This window comes from Thamnophis elegans, chromosome 4 (assembly GCF_009769535.1).
Source record: "Thamnophis elegans isolate rThaEle1 chromosome 4, rThaEle1.pri, whole genome shotgun sequence".
In the NCBI taxonomy this organism is placed as follows: domain Eukaryota; kingdom Metazoa; phylum Chordata; class Lepidosauria; order Squamata; family Colubridae; genus Thamnophis; species Thamnophis elegans.
The window spans coordinates 130,004,848-130,026,500 of NC_045544.1; the positions used below are offsets into that span (position 1 = coordinate 130,004,848).

At 44.9% G+C, this 21,653-nt stretch overlaps 1 protein-coding gene across 1 annotated transcript in view; it reads left to right on the plus strand.

The window, feature by feature from the left end:
• Positions 1–21,653, plus strand: part of CLUH (clustered mitochondria homolog) — a 127,040-nt gene that overhangs the window by 48,180 nt on the left and 57,207 nt on the right. The window contains exons 2-6 of the mRNA XM_032214796.1: positions 8,135–8,319; positions 12,015–12,186; positions 13,708–13,851; positions 14,835–14,962; positions 20,259–20,413. Coding sequence (XP_032070687.1) covers positions 8,135–8,319; positions 12,015–12,186; positions 13,708–13,851; positions 14,835–14,962; positions 20,259–20,413 — 784 coding nt within the window. The remainder of the gene's footprint in view (positions 1–8,134; positions 8,320–12,014; positions 12,187–13,707; positions 13,852–14,834; positions 14,963–20,258; positions 20,414–21,653) is intronic.

A 21,653-nucleotide genomic window follows, 5' to 3' on the forward strand; every position in this document is an offset into this window, starting at 1 on the left:
CTTTTGACAGTGCTGGCTCTTTGGCTTTGAAACGGAGATGAGCACCACCCCCTAGAGTCAAGAATGACTAGCCGATATATGCGAGGGGAATCTTTACCTTTAAGGTCTTCTCTCTTCCCTATCATCCTGCCAGAACCAATGAAGCTTCTTGGATGGGAAGTGAAACAAAGAAAGTAAGTCCAGTTAGTTGCCTTTTGAAAAAGCACCTTTGAGATAATCATGGGGAAATGCTTTTTGACTGATTGCTACAGATCTCCAATCTGATCTTTCAGCACCATGGGGGGAATTTTATCAGACAATTTTATCAGAATTTTATCTGCCCTCTTGTTAGTGTTTTCTGGGGAATCTGCCAGATATCCAAATTGAGAACAGTGCCTTTGACGTTCAGGACACTAGAAAAGAGAGATGCCTGGAGATTGTTTTGAAAGGGATAGTAGTGAAAAGACGCTGGATGTATATGTAAGTCCTTGACTTACGACCACAGTTGAGACCAATATTTCTGTTGTTAAGTCAGGCAGTCGTTAAGTGAGCTTTGTCCCCATTTTACAATTTTTCTTGCCGCAGTTTAAGTGAACCACTGCAGGTGTTAATTGAGTAACACTGTTGTTAAGTGAATCCGTCTTCCCCATCGACTTTGATTGTCAGAAGGTCACAAAAGGGGATTACATGACCCCCCCCCAGGAGAGTGCAAATATCATAAATGTGAGTCAGTTAAAAAGCGGGTGAATTTTGATTATGTGACCGTTGGGATGCTGCAGGGGTTATAAGTGTGAAAATGGCCATAAGTCACTTTTTTTCAACACTGTTGTAACTTCAAACAGTCACCAAATGAACTCTTGTAAGTCGAAACAACAGTTTGGTCTGTTCCAACAAGCTTGGGGATTTTATGTTGTATAGGCTCCTTCTATATGGGCGGCATATAAACCCATTAAATTGCTAATTGCTACCCTGTTTCCCCGAAAATAAGACCTCCCCAGATAATAAGCCCAATTGGGCTTTTGAGTGCATGCGCTACAATAAGCCCTCCCCGAAAATATTGCAACACAGCAGCAGCCATGAGGTGACCTCAAAAATAATATGACTTCCCCGAAAATAAGACCAAGTGCTTATTTCAGGGATCAAAAGAAAATAAGACCCTGTCTTATTTTTGGGGAAACACGGTATTGTCAGGAGTAAGGCTTGATGCAAAGCAGGTCAGACCAAGCAAGACAAGTACTGTCGATTCTTCTTTGTGTAGATTTTTGGTGTTTTAAGCAGGAGGTGATCCACAGACCCAAACACACTAAACCAGTGTTTCTCAACCTTGACTACTTGAAGATGTCTGGACTTCAACTCCCAGAATTCTGGGAGTTGAAGTCCAGACATCTTCAAGTGGCCAAGGTTGAGAAACACTGCACTAAACTGTCACAATTCAGTTGCCTAAGAATCATTTCTGATTAACACCTCTTAGATTGGGTTCACAAGCACATGAAGTTTATCAGTCACATCGAAGTTAGCTTGTGCAAACCCCACAAGAGTGTGTGCAAATGCACACAGAGAGACCAATTCCTGCTGTTTGTTGTGGCCCGACAGCAGAGCTGGCAGCCGATTCGGACAGTGAGGAGGTTGGGGAGGAACCTGGGCCAGTCCTGGAGTCTGGCAAAGGCTCTTTTGAGGGCTCTGAGTCGGAAGCAGAGAGGGGGCCAGGACCATATGCCAGTTACCAGCTGCCTTCAGAGTCAGACATCAGTGAGGCAGACGAACAGCTGGAGCCTGTTCCCAGTGTGCACATGCACAGAGTTGCCAGATGAAGCTAAAGAACAGGGGTCGACTTGGGAGTAAGGCCAGAGATAGACGATGAATGGCCCCTCCCAGAGGAAATAAAAGAGGAGCGAAAGGGGAGGGGAGTTTGCAGGAGACAATTAGTTCACTTTATTGGTTCGAGACTGGCAAAACGTGACTTATGACCATTGTTCACATTTATGACCGGTGCAGCATCCCCATGGTCACATGATCGGAATGTAAATGCTTGGCAAAGGACTCATATTTATGACAGTTGCAATGTCCCAGGGTCATGTGAAGCAAAGTTCGAGGGGGGGGGGAAGCCAGGTAACAACTGTAGCGATTCACTTAATCACTGTGGCAAGAAGGGTCGTAAAATGGAGCAAAACTCAACTTAACAAATGTTTCACTTAGCCACAGAAAGCTTGGGCTCAATTGTGGTCGTACGTCGAGGACTGCCTGTATACTACAGCAAAATAAGGGCAGGCAATGTTTAGCAGTCTGTGCCTAGTTCAAATTATAATTTAGACCACGTACCACACACAAACTGCGGCTCCCGGCACAGATTCTGAAAGAGGAATGTTCTGGAATGCACAATGTGTGGCTCAAGAGCAGCCCTGCCTCCCCCCCCCCCGCCCTCCTTGCCTTCCTTGGCGAGGATTAAAATGGCATTCTTTGCCTTTGCCACCGTGCTGGGTTGATCTTTTATCCTTCCCTTTCGTGTAAGGAATTTGGTCTCCTTCCTAAAACGATTCCGTAGGGTAAGTAAGGCCGAGAGGCGGCCTGTAGTTCAAAGCCATCTGTCACGGGGCTTATGCAGAGATTGAATTTGCAATTTGAATTTGCCCTTAAAAAAAACAAAACCCTAAGATTACAATGTTATAGATTGGAAATGTTGAAAGGAACCGTGAAGATCATCTAGACCAGTGTTTCTCAACCTTGGCGACTTTCAGTCCTGTGGACTTCAACTCCCAGAATTCCCCCAGCCAGCTATGCTGGCTGGGGGAATTCTGGGAGTTGAAGTCCACAGGACTGAAAGTCGCCAAGGTTGAGAAACACTGATCTAGACCAGGCGCGGGGAAACGACGGCCCTTTTATGAGTTATGGACCTCAATGCTGGCTTTGGTGCATCCATGCTGGCTCAGGAATTCTGGGAGTTGAAGTCCACGAGTCATAAAGGGCCCATCATTCCCTACCTCTGATCTAGACGAGGGGTCATCAACCTTTCAGACCTCAGGGACCACTAAATTCATAATTTTTAAATCCCACGGACCACGAATATGATCTGCCCAATGGGTGGGTGGGTGGGTGGGTGTGACTAGGTGGTCACATGACTGGGTGGGCGTGGCCAACCCGATGTCATTCATGTTGAGGGGCGCCTCACCGGCCTCTATTTCCCCCTCCCCTGCCAGCCCCTCCTCGCCTCCCCGCCTGGGCTCCTTAGGGCCCCAACAGGAAGCAGTTGTTGGAGCTAAGCAGCCACCACTAGAAAGAGTTGGCAAAACATCTGGCTCAGTTCAAATTGGATCTGACCGAGAAGCTCAGCGGAAGCACCTCACTGAGGACTACGAGCGTAAGCTTTCCAAGCAGAGGGAAGACCTGCGGGAGTGTAAGGCCAGGTATCCTGCTGGAGGCTCACTGGGCTAAGATGGTCAGCCAGTTCCAGGCCCTGATACAGTCCCACTGGAACGAGGCCCACCGACTCTCTGCCCCCAGCAGGACTTCCCTCCAGCCTTCGCCCAAAGCCCCGCACCAGGAGGCTGAAGCAGCCCCCAAGTGGGAATTTCTGCCCACCTCCGACTCGCCCAAAAAGATCCCAAAGGGGGGAGACTCTCTGTGGCAATACAAGCATTCATTGCATGTATCTGGCCCAGAGGCCGTAGTTTGAGGACCCTTGATTTAATGTAATATAAAAAATGCAAATAATTTTTCTGCGGACCACCAAAATATTCTCACGGACCACCAGTTGCTGGCCACTGATCTAGACTAACCCTCCATATGGGGCAAGAATCCACTACTACTGCAGGGATGGCCATCTATTACAATACAATAGCAGAGTTGGAAGGGACCTTGGAGGTCTTCTAGTCCAACCCCCTGCCTAGGCAGGAAATCCTATACCGTTCCAGACAAATGGCTATCCAACATCTTCTTAAAGACTTCCAGTGTTGGGGCATTCACAACTTCTGGAGGCAAGTTGTTCCACTGGTTAATTGTTCTAACTGTCAGGAAATTTCTCTTCAGTTCTAAGTTGCTTCTCTCCTTGATTAGTTTCCACCCATTGCTTCTTGTCCTGCCCTCTGGTGCTTTGGAGAATAGTTTGACTCCCTCTTCTTTGTGGCAACCCTTGAGATATTGGGACACTGCTATCATGTCTCCCCTAGTCCTCCTTTCTATTAAACTATCTGGTCTCTGTTGATGCGATGGATTGAGTTTGGGGGGAAAAAAGTTTTGTTTCTTCCCAATGGAAAGAAGATGCCACATATACCCAGAGGTTGATTTGGCAATGGCAATGGCAGTTAGACTTATATACCGCTTCATAGGGCTTTCAGCCCTCTCTAAGCGGTTTACAGAGTCAGCATATTGCCCCCAACAACAATCAGGGTCCTCATTTTACCCACCTCGGAAGGATGGAAGGCTGAGTCAACCCTGAGCTGGTGAGATTTGAACAGCTGAATTGCAGAACTGCAGTCAGCTGAAGTAGCCTGCAGTGCTGCATTTAACCACTGCGCCACCTGCCTTGGATTTGAGGCAGACAGGGTTGGGTTTCGGGGTTGCTTGCTATTCGTGCGTCTTGGCAGGAAATAGGTTAAAGCTACATCAGGAGTTTGTCTACACCCGTTTCGGCTTTAATTAAAAGAGGATGATTCAAGCCGAACTGAATTATTAGGTGATTTGTTTTCTCCTGTGCCTTCTTTGCTCTGCTTCTTCCTCCATTAACTGCCATGTTGCCTCTTTTCTCCAAAATATGTTTCCCCAGGCAAAAAAAAAAAAAAAAAAAAGAATGAGTCATTTAGGCGAGGAAAAATGCTAAGGGGAAAAAAAGAAAGATTAGCTTAATAAATCAATTTCTCCTAAGCATTCACACGCAAGAGCAAAAAAAAAAGCAAAAGGATGTTAACTTTGGGCCTGTTGCAGGTGATCCTCGACTTACGACCACAATTGAGCCCAATATTTCTGCTGTTAAGGGAGACATTGGCTAATTGCCTCCCTTGTTGAGTTTTGCCCCATTTTATGACCTTTCTTGCCCCAGTTCTTAAGTGAACCTTCAGTTGGCTGTTAAGTGAATCTGGGTTTCTCACTGACTTTGCTTGTCAGAAGGTCGCAAGAGCGTGGCACGACAAAACCACGCTGGACTAAAGCGCGCCCGATTAAACCGCGTCGCTGACGTCATCAACAGGGCGACAACAGCGAGCGCGGAGAAAGAAGGGCGCTTTAAATAGCGCTTTGAAAGCAAGCCGATTCAACTTAAGGTAAGGGTTAGGGTTAGGGTTAGCTTTAGGGTTAGCTTTAGGGTTAGGTTAAGGGTTAGGGTTAGGTTTAGGGTTAGGTTAAGGGTTAGGGTTAGGTTTAGGGTTAGGTTAAGGGTTAGGGTTAGGGTTAGGTTTAGGGTTAGGGTTAGGTTTAGGGTTAGGTTAAGGGTTAGGATTAGGTTTAGGGTTAGGTTAAGGGTTAGGGTTAGGGTTAGGTTTAGGGTTAGGTTAAGGGTTAGGGTTAGGGTTAGGTTTAGGGTTAGGGTTAGGTTTAGGGTTAGGTTAAGGGTTAGGATTAGGTTAAGGGTTAGGTTTAGGGTTAGGTTTAGGATTAGGTTTAGGATTAGGTTTAGGGGGGTTAGGTTTAGGTTTAGGGGTTAATTTTAGGTTTAGCGTTTACAGCGTGCTTCTGTCTCCGTGCTGTTGTCGCCCTGTGATGACGTCAGCTACGCGGTTTCGTCGAGCGCGCTTTAGTCGAACGCGGTTTTGTGGTGGAACCCGCAAGAGAGGACCCCATGTTCCTGGGACACTGTGACCGTCATAAATACGAACCAATTGCCAAGCCTCTGAATTTTAGTCACATGACCATGGGGAATGCTGCAATGGGCATAAGTCTGAAAAACGATCGCACCTCACATTTTTCAGTGCCGTTGTAAATTTGAACCGTCGCTAAACAAATCGTTGTAAGTGAAGGACTACCTGTATTGTTTTAGAATGCCTCCGGTTTAAAGTAGGAACTTGGGTATGCTCCCTCTAGCAGAAAGCAAATTGATTTGCTGCTGCCTCGTCTTCCTCCCATCTCCCTTCTCTTTCTTCTCCTCTTCCTCTTTCTTCTCCTCTTCCTCTTTCTTCTCCTCTTCCTTCCTTCCTTCCTCCCTCCCTCCTCAAATTGCACCCCAGTATGACCTCATTTTGAATCTCAAATCCTGAGCTGCTTTATGAAAGGACACAATTAGTCATCCTGCAGTTCCCAAATAATTTCTGAGCTCTAAATGCTGATCTGAGAGGCAGGATAGTAGAGTGGATATTAATTCAAGTTGGGTCAGGTCAGTTAAATCCTATAAATGATTGCGGTTATTTGCACCTGTGGTGAGCCATGCTTGTTGGGGGTGAGAAAAACGGGTAAGAGAGGAGGATCCTGTAAGAAATTTGGCAGCGATCATTCATCGTGTTCTATAAATTTAGTGGATAGATTTAAATTGCGTTTCCCACACACCCCAAAGGCGCTCTCGAAGAGGGCAGAAGGAAGAGCGTAACCTTCTGATAAACGTCCAGGTAACTTAGATCACAAATTATTGTAATAATTCTCATGACTACAACAATTGCAAAGCAGCTGCTTTTATTACTAGGCTATCAGAACCAAAGAAAGTGTTCTCTGAAATTGAACCTGTTAATGTAACGTATAAAAAAGAGAAAGTTGTGGGGGTTTTCTCCGTTGTTTTAGGGCAGCTGTTCTGAAAATGTGGTCTCAGAGCAGGGGTGAAATGCTACCGGTTCAGACCAGTCTGCCTGAACCGGTAGTAAAAAATGCTACCAGCTTGCCGGAACCAGTAGTAAAAAATGCTACTGGTTCACCCAAACCAGTAGTAAAATATGCTACCGGTTCGAGCAAACTGGTATTTCTGACTATCAGCTGTGCCACGCGATTTATATTAGCTAGAAAGCAGTGCTCACTTTTGCAAACTGGTAGCGAAGGCAAGTAGATTTCACCCCTGTCTCAGAGATCCCCAGAAGTTTTCATGGGGTGCATGAAGTCAAATATTTTAAAATATCCCAAGTTTTAATTTCTTATACAGTAAATATTGACAGATGTAGTCCACATAAACCAGAGTTTTGTGGCATTTTTAGGAACATAAAAGGTGTGGGAGAAGCAGTAGCAGAATCTGGGGTGGGGGAGAGACAAAAGAGGAATCCATCTAGAATCCTGACATAGCCACAAGCAGACTAAATCTAAACTCCTTTGAAGTCCCTGGACCATTAGCTAACTCCAAGAGATGCTAATCATTAGTTGAGAAGATTCCTGTGCGTAGGGTGCTTAGCAATAAATCAGTTTAATTCACAGGTGTCAAATTCGCGGCATCATGTGGTATTGCAATGTTTTTTCCCTTCACGAAACTGGGTTTGGTGTGGCCTGTGCGTGACGCATCCGGCCTATGGGCCGACAGTTTGACAACCCAGGTTTAATTAGACCTTCACCTGTGGACCTGATCTTTCTCACTTGACAAAGGGGTCCTCAGATCAAAATGTTTGAGGACCAGTGCTTTAAGGCATGCTTTCTGCAGGGCAATCACGAAGGCATGATCTAAAGCAAGGGTGTCAAACTCTGTTCATCATGGTGGTGTGACGTGACATATCGGGACTCCCTCCCCCCTTTCACTAAATTGGGTGTGGGCGTGGCCAGTGCGCGATGCATCTGTCCCGCGGGCCGGGAGTTTGACAGCCCTGGTCTAAAGTAAGGATGGGCAACAGCAGTGGGATTCACTTACCTTCCCTACCGGTTCGTAAATGTGAGCGAGCGCACGCACCGTGTCTCCCCATGCGTACCCTGTCTGTGCATGTGCAACGCCTTCTGTGCATGTGCAGTGCTCACGCATTACGTCAGGGTGAGTGGGCGGAGTCTCTTGGAGCCACCGCCACCGGTTCACCCGAGCCGGAGAGAACCGGCTGAATACCACCTCTGATGGGCAACTGTGTCAACTTTATAACCTGTGACTTTAACTCCCAGAATTCCTGAGCCAGCAGGGCTGAGTCAGGAATTCTGGGAGTTGAAGTCCACAGGCCGTAAAGTTGACATAGTGAACCCACCCCTGGTCTAAAGTGCATTGCTGTGGGCGATTAGCACCCGTGCTATTCAAGGGCTCCAGATAGCTATAAACCATCTTTTCCTTCTTTCCCATGACCAGAAGTGCACCCTTCCACCATCGCTCTGATGAACGGGGACAGCTTGCACGAGAACGGCAAGGAGGAGGCCAGGCAAAATGACCATGAAGATCCAAACCATACAGACGACCAAGAGGTCATTGTCATCCAGGACACTGGTTTCACAGTTAAAGTCCATGCGCCGGCGGTAGAACCCTTTCCCCTACAAGTGAGTATTTCTGCAAAGCCGTTTGGTCTAACTTTCTCTGCAAGTCTCCAAACCCTGCTGAATCATCTGTTCGTCTGCCAGTTTAATTAGCAGTCATTGCCTCAAATTCCTCTTCCCCAACCTGGTGCCCTCCAAATGCACAGGAACCACAGTTGCCAAATTTCCTAGCCAGTTGCGTTGGCATTTCCTGATGAAATCTCATTTGAGATGGGATTCTGAATCGAATCAAAACTAGACTTTGAATTTAGATTAGATTAGATTAACAGAGTTGGAAGGGACCTTGTAGGTCATCTAGGCCAACCCCATGCCCAAGCAGGAGACCTTACACCATGCCACCAAATGGCAGTCCAATCTCTTCTTGAAAGCCTCCAATGATGAAGCTCCCACAACTTCCAAAGGCAACTTCTGTTCCATTGGTTGATTGTTCTCACTGTCAGGAAATTTCTCCTTATTTCTAGGTTGAATCTCTCCTTGGTCAGTTTCCATCCATGATTCCTTGTCTGGCCTTCAGGTGTCTTGGAAAATAGCTTGATCTCCTCCTCTCTGTGGCAGCCCCTCAAATATTGGAAGACTGTTATCATGTCTCCCCTGGTCCTTCTCTTCACTAGACTAGCCATGCCCAGTTCCTGTAACCATTCTTCGTATGTTTTAGCCCCCAGTCCCCCAATCATCCTAGTTCCTCTTCTCTGCACCTTTTCTAGTCTCAACATCTTTTTTGTAGTGACCAAAACTGGATGCAGTATTCTAGGTGTGGTCAATTTTTTGCATGACTACTTGCTGTTCCATGTGGAGTAATTACAAAATAAATGAAGCTTTAGTTATCTGTGGAGATTCTTAATCATCCAAGTCCTGGTTGTCCCAAAGCTGATTTTATCAAAGGGCAACTGGAGTTGTTGTTTTTCCTTTGAAAACCTTTTGCTTCTCCTTCAAGAAGCTGCTTCAGTTCTATTTAACTTTCTCCTAAAGGAGGCTTCTACTTAATTTTTTCAGGTGTTCTTCAAAGAAAATGTATGAAAATGTATCCCACCTAGGGTGTGGTGGACCTTTAAACCCTCTCTGGGTAACTCAGTAATCCTGCCAGATCCACACTTCCTCTTCACCTCTTTTCCTCTTTTAAGGACTGGAAACAATCTGGCTTCTGCAGATGTTGGCTTCTTTGACAGTTCTGTTTACACAATCTTCTGCAGTTTGGCCAAAGTTCAAATAAGTGAGCAAGAAAGTCAATAATTCTCCCCCGGGGTTAAATTCTTCTAAAGCAGTGTTGGAACTGATTGGACGCATTTTTATTAGAAAAACAAGAAAAGCTGCATTTGGATGGAGTGACGTGTTTGAGGCTTTTCTACAGGGTAGGCTTTAGAGGAGAGATGGAGGCAGACATAAATGTGCTGGCCGGGGAATTCTGGGATTTGAAGTCCACACACCCTAAAAGTTGCCAAGGTTGAAAAACACTAGCTTAGACTATTCTGAAAGAGGGCCACTTTGGCATAGTGGTTAAGGCAGCAGGCTAGAAATCGGGAGACTCTGAGTTCTAGTCCTGCCTGAGGCACAAAGCCAACTGGGGAATCGTGGGCCAGTCGTTCTCTCTCAGCCCTAAGAAGCAAGCAATGGAAAACAGCTTCTGAAACCTTGGCAAGAAAAGTCCAGGGACTAGTCCAGGCATGAGTCAACACTGACGCAAAGACACACACACACACACACACACACACACACAATTCTGTGAGAAATCTTGTTCACACTGTGTTAAACCATAGTTTGATTAACAAACCATTAAATGGCTAGGTCCATTAACAGATGAAGCCCATAAAACCATAACAGCCAAGACCATATAACAGTGATGGCGAACCTTTTCCGCACTGAGTGCCAAAAAGGGAGTGCACATGAACGCATGGGACACTGAGTGCAGAAAAGGGAGCACTTCGCAGGCATCTGATCCACAACCAGGAAGAGGAGCTGCCCAGGGGCCATGCCCGTGCTGGAAAATGAACTTCTGGCCAGCAAGTCTTCCGGTTACTGCTGCACACATGCACGCACCAATCAGCTGGCCAGCATGCATGCTCACCATGGAAAATGGAAGACCAGCTCTTCCAGTTTCTGACACTGCGGGATGCAAAAAGGCCAACTGATCGTCACCTGCGTGTGCAAGCCAGAAACCTGGAAGAGGAACAGGAGATGCCACGCGTGCCAGGCAACATGGTTCCATGTGCCACTTTGGGTTCGCCATCACGGCCATATAACATTATAAGAGTCATGGTGGCGGAGTGGTTAGAATGCAGTACTGCAGACTACTTCTACTGACTGTCAGCTGCCAGAGGTTTGGCAGTTCGAATCTCACCAGGCTCAAGGTTGACTCAGCCTTCCATCCTTCCGAGGTCGGTAAAATGAGGACCCAGGTTGTCGGGGGCCATATGCTGACTCTGTAAACCGCTTGGAGAGAGCCGTAAAGCTCTCTGTGAAGCGGTATAGAAGTCTAAGTGCTATTGCTATTATAGGCAAAGGGTAAACAAAATACCTTACAGTTTAGCAGGAGAGTTAGACATGTTTTAAAGCCATTGTGTAACTTTGCAGAGTTTTAAGTATTTGGGGGGCCAAAGTGTTATAAGGTCTCCTGTAATCACAGATAGATCTTGCAAGCTTTGACTGTCCATTTTGGCCATTGTGGCTGCTGGATAATATCTAGACCTATTATGGCCGATTTGTAGCAAAATCAAGCCAGACTGGTAGTTTGACCTGAATGTCCAGAGGAGCCAAATCAAGCCATCCTATGTATCCTTCTCCACCTCATTTTCCAGATCCAAAATCTGGGGCTCTTCATTTACAGAAGGAATCTTATTCCTCTTTGTGCATTTAGGATTTGGCCTCTTCCATAGGATTTGTGATGAAGACTATCTTTCTTCCTGTTTCTCCTTTCTGAATTAACATGATTATTCCTTAGCTTTTTGACAGATGCTTTCAAAGAAAGTTAATGTTCCTCCTTTTCTCCAAGAGGTTTATTATTCAGCCATGTGGCTGAGAAATTTTGGACTTGAAGTCCACATATCTTAAACTTGCTGTGATTGAGAAACACTGGCTTTGTTGAATTGCTTACCACTGCATTTTTTTAAAAAAACCTGGTTTTATCCCTTACTAGCTGATAACCTGCCATTGCCCAGGTATTTATTTATAGGGGGGAAATGTCCAGACCAAAACGTAATTTCTAATGTTGGATTTTCCCCCTTACCAGAGGGAGCCCCCCTGTGGAGTACTGTAAAGCCGTTCGCATGGCAACTCCACTGCACTGCACAGTAGAAGCCATTTTATAGCAGTACAGTAGAAACCATTTTAAGCCACAACAGGCTATATCTTAACAGAACACACATCCCGAGGGGTGTTAAGGATGTCTTACTCCCACAGTAGTTTTTTCCAGGGAGTAAGTTATCTGTGTACCAAGTTTGGTTGAAATTTCTCAAGGTGTTTCAGAGTTATGCTGGAACATAGATACATACATACAGCCTTTTATGGATGGATGGATGGATGGATGGATGGATGGATGGATGGATGGATTTTTGTAGAGTAGATCTGACTTCAATATGTGTTTGACTTTAAATGCATGAATTGTATATTTTGAAAACTCTTTTCACATGCCCTGTAGAAATCCTAAAGGAAAACTGTGGACAGTTGTGACTCTCTCTTCTCTTGTCTGTTTCCTGCTCTGCAAGGTGTCTCCCCAAGAGATGGTTCAGGAGATCCACCAAGTTTTAATGGACCGTGAGGATACCTGTCACCGAACGTGTTTCTCTCTGCAGTTAGATGGCAATGTTCTCGATAACTTTGCTGAATTGAAGACCATTGAAGGCTTACAAGAAGATTCAGTATTAAAGGTAGTTGAAGGTAAGAACGGATGTACAAGGAGTAGTTGAAGGCAAGAGTTGCTATCTTGAGCAAGGTTCATGGAAGGAAAGTCCTTCCTAAGAATTCAGTCAGCCATTTATCTCTAGATGGTATCTTCCAGATATGGTTGATTCCAAGCCTATTGGCTTGGAATTTGGGGGAATTTGGTGTATCTGCATGGACTATTTTAAAGATGGTTGCTGTAACATCTGGTATCGGAGGGCTCAAGCATCCAGATATTCCTCTTGATTTTCAAAAGATGGAATTGATCAAGAAAAGTCTTAAAGATATGTATGGCTCAGGAAAAGACCATGTGAAAAGCACAAAAAGTGGAGACATTACATTTCCTAGATTCCAGGAGCTTGTAGCTGCCTCTGCAATAGTTTTAAAGACAATCCGTGCAGAATATATTTTATTAAGTAACTTTGTATTGGTAACTTACAACTTTAAGTGGAATATTAACTTCAGGCATCGCTCAATTGAAGCTGATGAACCCAACATTTTTAATATTATCCATTTTAATGCTTGTTTTGCACATTGCATTTCAATTTCAAGTATACTAAATTGTGTTTCTTTTTAATGTAAGTAGAAAGATAGGGCATAATTTAATAAAGTAGAGAGCTGAATACAGCTTAAGTTTTCAAACTTAAGACTGTAATGGAACCTGCCAATTATGGCCACAAGTGACGACAGATGTAAAATGGCCCATCATATCACTGACCCAATTTTATGACTCTCTTTTTGTGGTGGTTGTTAAATGAATGCCGGGTTGTTATGCGAATATATTGCTCATTAGGAGACATTTTTGCCCAAAGCATCATGAATTGTCCCGGGACAATGGGACGCTGCAAATGACTGTAAAAGTGGGCCGGTTGCCAAGTGCCCAAAATGCAGTCACATGATCTTGCGTGGGCTGGCCATCAGAACTTTGGAACTGGGTCGTAAATATCTTTTGGGGATGGGGAGTTAGCTGTGGTAATCAGCAGGTTCTGACCAGATCTGGAGAACCAATAGCGGAAATTTTGAGTAGTTCGGAGAACCGGTAAATATCACCTCTGACTGGCCCCCGTCCCTATCTATTCTCTGCCTCCTGAGTCCCAGCTTCGGAGGAAATGGAGATTTTGCAGTATCCTTCCCCTGGAGTGGGGAGGGAATGGAGATTTTGCAGTATCCTTCCCCTGGAGTGGGGAGGGAATGGAGATTTTGCAGTATCCTTCCCCTGGAGTGGGGAGGGAATGGAGATTTTGCAGTATCCTTCCCCTGGAGTGGGGAGGGAATGGAGATTTTGCAGTATCCTTCCCCTGCCACGCCCACCAAGCCATGCCATGCCCACCAAGCCACACCCACAGAACTGGTAGTAAAAAATTTTGAATCTCACCACTAGGGGGAGTCCTTTGTACTTTCAAATGGTTGCAAAGCCACCAGTCATAAGCTGACAGTTATCTGTAATGAGGTTTGTTTTTTTTGCTTGTTTGTTTTTTTACTTTTGTCGTCTACTCTCCATACTTGAAACCTTCCCAGAGCCATATACAGTTCGAGAAGCTCGGATACACGTCCGTCACGTCCGGGATCTCCTCAAGAGCCTTGATCCATCAGATGCCTTCAATGGTGTTGACTGCAACTCGCTGTCATTCCTCTGCGTCTTCACCGATGGGGACCTTGGAGGTATTGAGGAATATGGGCGCATGTGCAGTGGGAAGGAAATGCCTTGATGAGTCTCTGGAGCTTCTCAAACATTCAGGTCGTGATTGTCCCAGTTCTAAGTTAGAACTGAGGAAGCTTCTTGGATGAGAAGCGAAACATTTTCAAGAGGAAAAAAACCCCAAGAAAGTTCACCCAAAGGTGCTTTTTCAAAAGACAACTGGACTTTTTGGTTTTTGTTTTGCTTCTCATTGAAGAAGCTTCTTCAGCTTCAAGAGGATAGAATAGAATAGAATAGAATAGAATAGAATAGAATTCTTTATTGGCCAAGAGAGATTGGAAACACAAGGAATTTGTCTTTGGTGCATAAGTTTTCAGTGTACATAAAAAGGCAAGATACATTCATCAAGAATCATAAGGTACAACACTTAATGACAGTCGTAGGGTACAAATAAGTAATCAGGGAACAATATCAATATAAATCATAAGGATACAAGCAATAAAATTAGAGTCCTGCAGTCATAAGTAGGAGGAGATGGGTGATAGGAATGACCAGAGGACTATTAGTAATAGTAATGCAGACTCGGTGAATAGTTTGACAGTAGTGAGGGAATTATTTGTTTAGCAGAGTGATGGCGTTCAGGAAACTGTTCTTGTGTCTAGTTGTTCTGGTGTGTAGTGCCCTATAGCGTCGTTTTGAGGGCAGAAGTTGAAAAAAATTATGTCCAGGATGCGAGGGGTCTGTAAATATTTTCACAGCCCTCTTTTTGACTCGTGCAGTGTACAGGTCCTCAATGGAAGGCAGGTTGGCAGTAATGGTTTTTTCTGCAGTTCTGAGTTCTGAGCTTTCTTTCAAAGGGCTAACTTTTCAGTCTCTTCTTGGAAGCGTGAATTGGACTACAGATGATAAATTCGTTTGTCCTCTCTTCTAAGTTCACCTACTGGGTCTCAGGGTGTTAATATCTTTTTTTTTTTAAATCTCACCACCTCCCATGTTTTAATTCTAGAGAGCGGCAAGAGGAAGAAGAAGGGTACAGAATTGGAACAGATTGACTGCACCCCTCCTGAGCACATCTTACCTGGGAGTAAAGAGAGGCCCCTCTGCCCTCTTCAGCCTCAGAACAGAGATTGGAAGGTAGCATCCCTAGATCTGCCAATGGGAACTGATAATCTCTTCCAGTACTTGTTCAAAATGCCTCTTTCCACTCACATGTCTCCTCCCAGATAAACCCCACCTTTATTATTCCATGTCAAGGAAGCCCAACAAAGAGGCAGGCATTGCTTGGTCAGCCACATTGTGGGTATTCCTGTCCGAGTTTGTTGCATACATTCAAATCCAGAAGCACACACAGGTAACTGATGCAGCAGGGTTCATTAACTTCTTTATATACATGAGAATAGATGTATAAATATACAATACCAACAGGTATTGTACAGGTATTGTACAGAAAAACAGGTGTTTCTTCCAAGTAAACACAAGGCAGGAGAGTTACAGGCAAACACAAGCAGTTAGCTTCATTTCAGCAGACAAGCCCAGACGGACTGCTTGTTTACTTCTCAGAGCAGCAGCGTTCTTAAGTTTCTGTTTCAATTCTCTGCACAGACCTCTTTAAGCACCCATTGTCTGACTTAGTTGCTTTGCTTATTCATTGGCGAGTTTTTTCTCATGTCTCTCCCAGTCATGAATATTTTAACAATTTCCAACGTAAATTCCAAAGGGAGGGAAAAACATTGAAATACTACCAATGGGGACCGGTCCATTCAGTAATGTTATGTATATGTATTGTGTATTTTTTGGCTGGTGGCGTGGGAGAGGGAAGGAGGGACAGAGAGAAAGAAAAAGAGAAAGAGACTGAAAGGGAAGTAGAAAGCCAAATAACCCCGCCCCCAAATGCAAGGTTTATTTTTCTTTTAAAAATACAGGAAGCCATTTTTAATACAGGTAATGGTAGCCCTTGTTTAGTAACCACTCCAGGGGTGGGATTCAGCTGGTTCGGAACAGTTCAGGCAAACCAAATGCTAATTTTATATGTGGTTCGCTGAACCGGTAGTTACAGGGACTGGCTGGCCCTGCCCACCCCTCCTAGGAGTCTCTGCGTGGCCCGTTTTGGATGCCAGATAAGTGCAGGGCCTTTGCAGAGGCTTTGAGATTTGAGAGGGTGAAAAACAGGCCTCCCGGAAGTCCGGAAACAGAGGAGGCCATTTTCGCCCTGGAGGCTCGAGAAAAGCCTCTGGAGCCCGGGGAGGGTGAAAACGCGCCCCAGCCGCTGTGGTGCAGGAAGCTGAGTAGGCCACTCCCACCATGGCCACGCTCATCCAGCAACCGGGCAGAGAACCTGTTGCCAAAACTTTTGAAACCCACCCCTGGACCACTCGTCATTTTACCAAGGGTTGAGGCAGTGATTGGTTGCCCAGAAGGGGTGGGTTCTGGTTGTTACTACTGCTGGTTCATTTATGAGCAATAAAAATTGATCTGCGCATGCGCAGAACCAAAAAACAAGATGGCGGAACCAGGAGAACCGGTTCAGGAGAATGGCAGGCCTTGGTTGCTGCCGTTTCCTACCAGTTCGGAATGGTTCGGCTGAACCAGTAGTAACCAGTTCAGCCGAACCAGTCCGAATCGGTAGGAACTCACCACTGGTACCTAGGCAATTTTTTTCTTTTGGATCCAGAGACAGTAAATAAAGGGAATTTAAGGCATTTCATTATTACCTCAAGCAAACAAATTTAAAAAAAAAAAAGCAGATACACCATGAAAGTTGACATCCAGATCTCTTATAAGCTGTCAGGAGCTCCTTAATATCAACAGCAGAGATACTCCAAGAGTGACCAGTTTCCACAACATCCAGGGTTAGGCTCTGTGCAGAATCTCCTCACAGACAATAACAACAACCCCAAGGTTTTTTTCATCAAAGCCAGGCACCTTGTGTCCCTGTTATGATGAGGAGACTGCAAGATCTGATCTTGGCTGGCTGACATATAATTCTGGGATGGGAATTGAAAGTCTGAGACTTCCACAGTAAGGAAAGCTTTACAGCTTCATGACGGTTCCTTTATTCAATAAACGAGAATTTTTTTAAAAGCAATTTACCTCAGAATGAGCTCTAAACATCCAGACTTCTAATTTGAAGGAGAAATCAAAATATGTCATGAAGCTCCTCGAATGAACAATGCTTTTCCACATTGCCACTACATTCCTTTGGTGGCTCTTCAGTTATAAGGGCACTGAATGAGTGAGATTTATGATCAGTCCTCATAGTTGCGACCATCGCAGCAACTCCACAATCATACGATGATCTATGAACTGGGCAAATGGCAATTGGTTCTGAATTATGATAGACACAGTCATGCGATGACCATTGGAGATCATTTCGCTGCTGGCTTCCAACAAGCAAAATCAATAAGAAAGCTGACAGGAGGTTGCAAGGTGGTGATTGTGTGATTGTGGGATGCTGCAACTACAAAGGATTCATCCAAAAACAGCATCTTAAGACAGCCAGTTCTGCTTTATAGCCGCATCTCTTAATGACCATCATTAAGCAAGGACTTCTTGTACCAAGGCAGGTCATTTGTCAACTGGTTCACAATTGGCTGTCAAATCATATTAGCTTGCCTATTGGTTCCAAGTAATGCCCCCAACAAAAGAAGATTCCGAAGCTTGAAGTTCCTCAAAGTTCCATTTTATTAGGGATGTCATATTGGCACATCTGGGAAAACCCGAATCTGAAAGCTTCCAGGTGTTCCCCACCCAGAAGAAAGTCCAAGCACCTACCCAGCACCCACATGTCCGTCACATGGTCCAGTCAAAGCACCGTCCCAACTGGAGAGGCCTTCCAGTCACCCCCTTCCAGGTGCAGGGCAGAATGTCCTTGACTCTCGAAGGAAAGAATGTTGTTATGACTGTATATCTCCCCACCTCCATACGATCCCCCCTCCCAGTTTCCCACAGGCTAAATGTGGCAGGCCTGAAGATCCAATGCCCAAGATGGCTTCCAGGCCTGACAGGCCGCCCCCCCTCATCTGATGATCGAATCCTGCAATAAGAGCAGCATAGTGGGCTAACCAATTTTCCTAACCACCTCTCCCTCCCCTCCCTCCCAGGAGGACCCATTGGCTTGTCAGGATATTTATATGGAATTGTTTCACTTATCTGCCTGCCTTTAAGTTCCAGCTTTTAACCCAAGTAGCTTCAGACAAAGGGTACCCCTTCCAGTGAACTGAGTACTGTAATCGTCCTCTAAATGACTGATCGTGGATAAGAATTTTCTGTGTCCAGCTTGCAGCTATTTCCGCTGACCTATGAGCCACTGCCCACAGAGTATATATTGTGGCTGCTGGGCCTCACCAGGATCTCACAGCAAGAAGCTGCTGCATGAAAACCCCAAAGCTTCCTAACAGAGCACATGCTTCTTAGCTCTGGAAATCTGGCACGATAGCAGAGGAGGACATTTCAAACAACAATGGGTAACATTTTGAGCGTGAACTACTCCAAATGCAAAATGCCCCCTCAGTGAGAAACAGCTGCAAGGAATGAAGAGCAGAGTTTTGCTTGCATCAAAGTCATTAGTCTCCGGACCCGCTTCAAGGTGCTGGTCGTAACCCATAAAGCCCTACATGGCATCGGACCTGGGTACCTGAGAGACCGCCTCCTGCCGATTACCTCCCGATTACCTCCCTCAGACCGATTAGATCTCACAGGCCTCCTCCGGATTCCATCTGCCAGCCAATGTCGGCTGGCGACTCCCCGGGGGAGAGCCTTCTCTGTTGCAGCTCCAGCCCTCTGGAATGACCTCCCCGTGGAGATCCGGACCCTTACTACCCTTCTGGCCTTCCGCAAAGCCACCAAGTCCTGGCTGCTCCAGCAGGCTGGAGGGCTTGTGAAACATCCAGCCCCACAGAAATTGTGAATGTTGTGTTTTTAAAGTGTTGTCTTTGTCTATTTATCCCCCTTCCCTTGTCTATTGTGAGCCGCCCGGAATCCTTCGGGAGTGGGCGGCATACAAGACAAATAAATACAAATACAAATTTCGAGTTCAGATCTTTTTCTGCAAACCTAGAATCTTTTTATATAGTTGGAGATGCAGATCAATTTGAGGAGTCTGGAGATTTCGTGGAAATTGCTTTCTTCCAAATCGTCATCTTTTTTTTCTAGTTGCCTTCAATTCTACCTGCTTTTCCCATCCTAGGAAAAACCTCTGGATTTTACTGCAGGAGGAAAGATCCCAAGTCTGTTTCATGGAAATACTATGGGTTAACCATTTTCTGAATCCAAGGACCTTCCCATAAAAGAGGCTGTTAATTATTCCTCTGCAATCAGTCACTAGAAGGAACAAAGTCCAGAGCTGCTTTTCTCTTACATTTAAACCATTTTTCTGCTAAGATGCCACCAAGCCTCTATGAAGTATAAACACAGCACAACAGTCAAGCAGAAAAGTGGTTTATTGCATTGCACTAAATATAATATGCAGATCGTCCTTGAATTATATGACTACAACGGCGACCAGAATTTCCATTGCTAATCAAGGTGTTAAGTGAGTCACGTCCAATTGTATGATCTTTCTTCCCACGGTTGTTAAGGGAATCACTGCAGTTGTTAAGTGGGTCACTTGGTCATTAAGCAAATCTGGCTTCCCTCATTGTCTTTGCTCATTGGAAGCTAGCTGGGAAGACTACAAATAACCCGGGGACCCTGCAGCTGTCATAAAAAAATATATCTGGTTGCTAAGCAGCCAAATTTTGATCACATGACTGGGGAATGCTATAAACATCATAGGTGTGAGGAACCGGTCATAAGTCACTTTTTTCTAGTATCATTGTGACCTAGAACAGTCGCTAAACAAAGTTGCAGGTCAAAAAGACTACCTTTAATTTGTAGTTTGTAAACTCTAGTTTAACATGATATATGATGTGATGGAATCTCTTCGTTCCAATCAAATCATGGTTTAGGGAAACGAGTAAACCCACTCAGTATAACTATCTCAAGCAATTGTGCTCTGATAAAATGCATAGTATCAAAAGCCACATTAAAGATGTGGGCGAATGAAGAATTCTGGGAGTTTGGAGTCTGTGGTGTTGATAAAATGGTCTAAAATTGGAGGCTTTGAGAACAGAAAGACAAGTAAAGACAGATAATTTGGGAATGTATAGGAATTATTGCTGCTCTCCCCATGTAAGGGGTAATATACCAACTGGGAGCTTTGGAATTCACCATTTTAATTCAGAAGAAGTGGCTGGAATGCAGATCCTAACTATCAAAAGTGGAGAGAAACCACAAGATCATTGACTGGTTGGTTGGTTGATTGATTGATTATCTAAGTGTTTTTGCTTTTTTTTAAAAAAAGACATTCCCAAGAGGGAATTTAAATCTCTTGTTCACTTTAAAATTTTCTCTCTTTATCTCTTCCCATAACCCTCTCCTCCTGCCCCCCAAGCCTCTGCAGTGCCTAAAAGTCCTAACTATGAGTGGCTGGAATCCACCACCTGGCAATCGCAAGATGCACGGAGATCTCATGTACTTGTATGTCATCACGGTAGAAGATCGACATGTCAGCATTACCGCATCCACCCGAGGTTTCTACCTCAATCAGTAAGTAGCTAAATATCTGGGTTTGTTTTTTTTTGTCTGCCCCCTTGTCAAAGGCCAAATGTTTTGTTTTTAATGCTGAGTCTCATTTTGGGGCCAATTCCATTTTGGGGGCAGTCTGTCCCTCTTCTTTGGATGCATATTTGAGCTTTGAACAAATGAACTTCTCATTGATTTTGGGAGACAGTCTGTGAGACCTTACATTAAGTTCACACTGGGGGTAGAATTTGCCATTTCTGATTATTACCATTTTCCTCCCAAATGCATCATTTTTCTATTCGAATTTGGAAGGTCCAATATCTTTTCTGTTGTTGCTGGGTTTGAATCTCCTAAGCTGATGCTTCTATCACCAAAATGCTGTTCATTGACAGTGCTCCAAAAGAAGGCAGGATCTGGGTAATCTTTTTGAAAGAAAGAAAAAAAAAAAGAAGGCATTTTAAGAGATAAAATGGGCTTCTTGTGCATGTGCAATACCAAAGTCACCTATTATTTTTTCCTTTAAACTAACCGCCACATTTGGACCCAGTTGGGTTTCGGGTGGGATTTTGGGCCACAAAATGAATGCTGGCAGGTTGCAAAGGGTTCCCTTACCACTATCTTTGCACCACCAAGTCGAGGAAGCAGGGGCAGGCAAAGAGAGCATCAGTTTTGACAAACAGGTACTCCTAGACTTACAACCTAGATGCTTAGCGGCTGTTCCAAATTACAATCAACTCAAAAATGGGGACTTACAATTTGGATTTGAAGCACTAACAGTCAGGCCCTCTCCATGGTCACACCATGGACCTATTTATTGCCATTTGCAGCATCTCTTGGTCACATGACTATGTTTGCCAGTGCCAACTGACACTTCCAGTTTTGGGGGAAACCATTACCCTAGTGCAAGGGGTCACCAACCCCCGGGTTGCGGCCCACTACTGGGCCATGGCCTGTTCAGAACCGAGCTACGTGAGCAGTTGACTGGTGCATGAGTGTCCCTGCAACGGGTTGGTGCGCAGATGCACCAGCCCACTGCTTATGCATGTTGGTTCCTCTCTCCTCATCCCCTCCACGAGGCCTCCAAGCCCTAAAGATTGGGGACTGCTGCCCTAGTGAACCATTGGTTTGTTTAACAACTAACATTCAACTAACAACTAACGTTCATTTAATAACTGCTGCATTCAGTTTATGACTGTTGCATTTGTTTAATGAGCCCTGCAAAAAAGGCCACAAAATTGTGACTGATCCATTTGATGACTGTCGT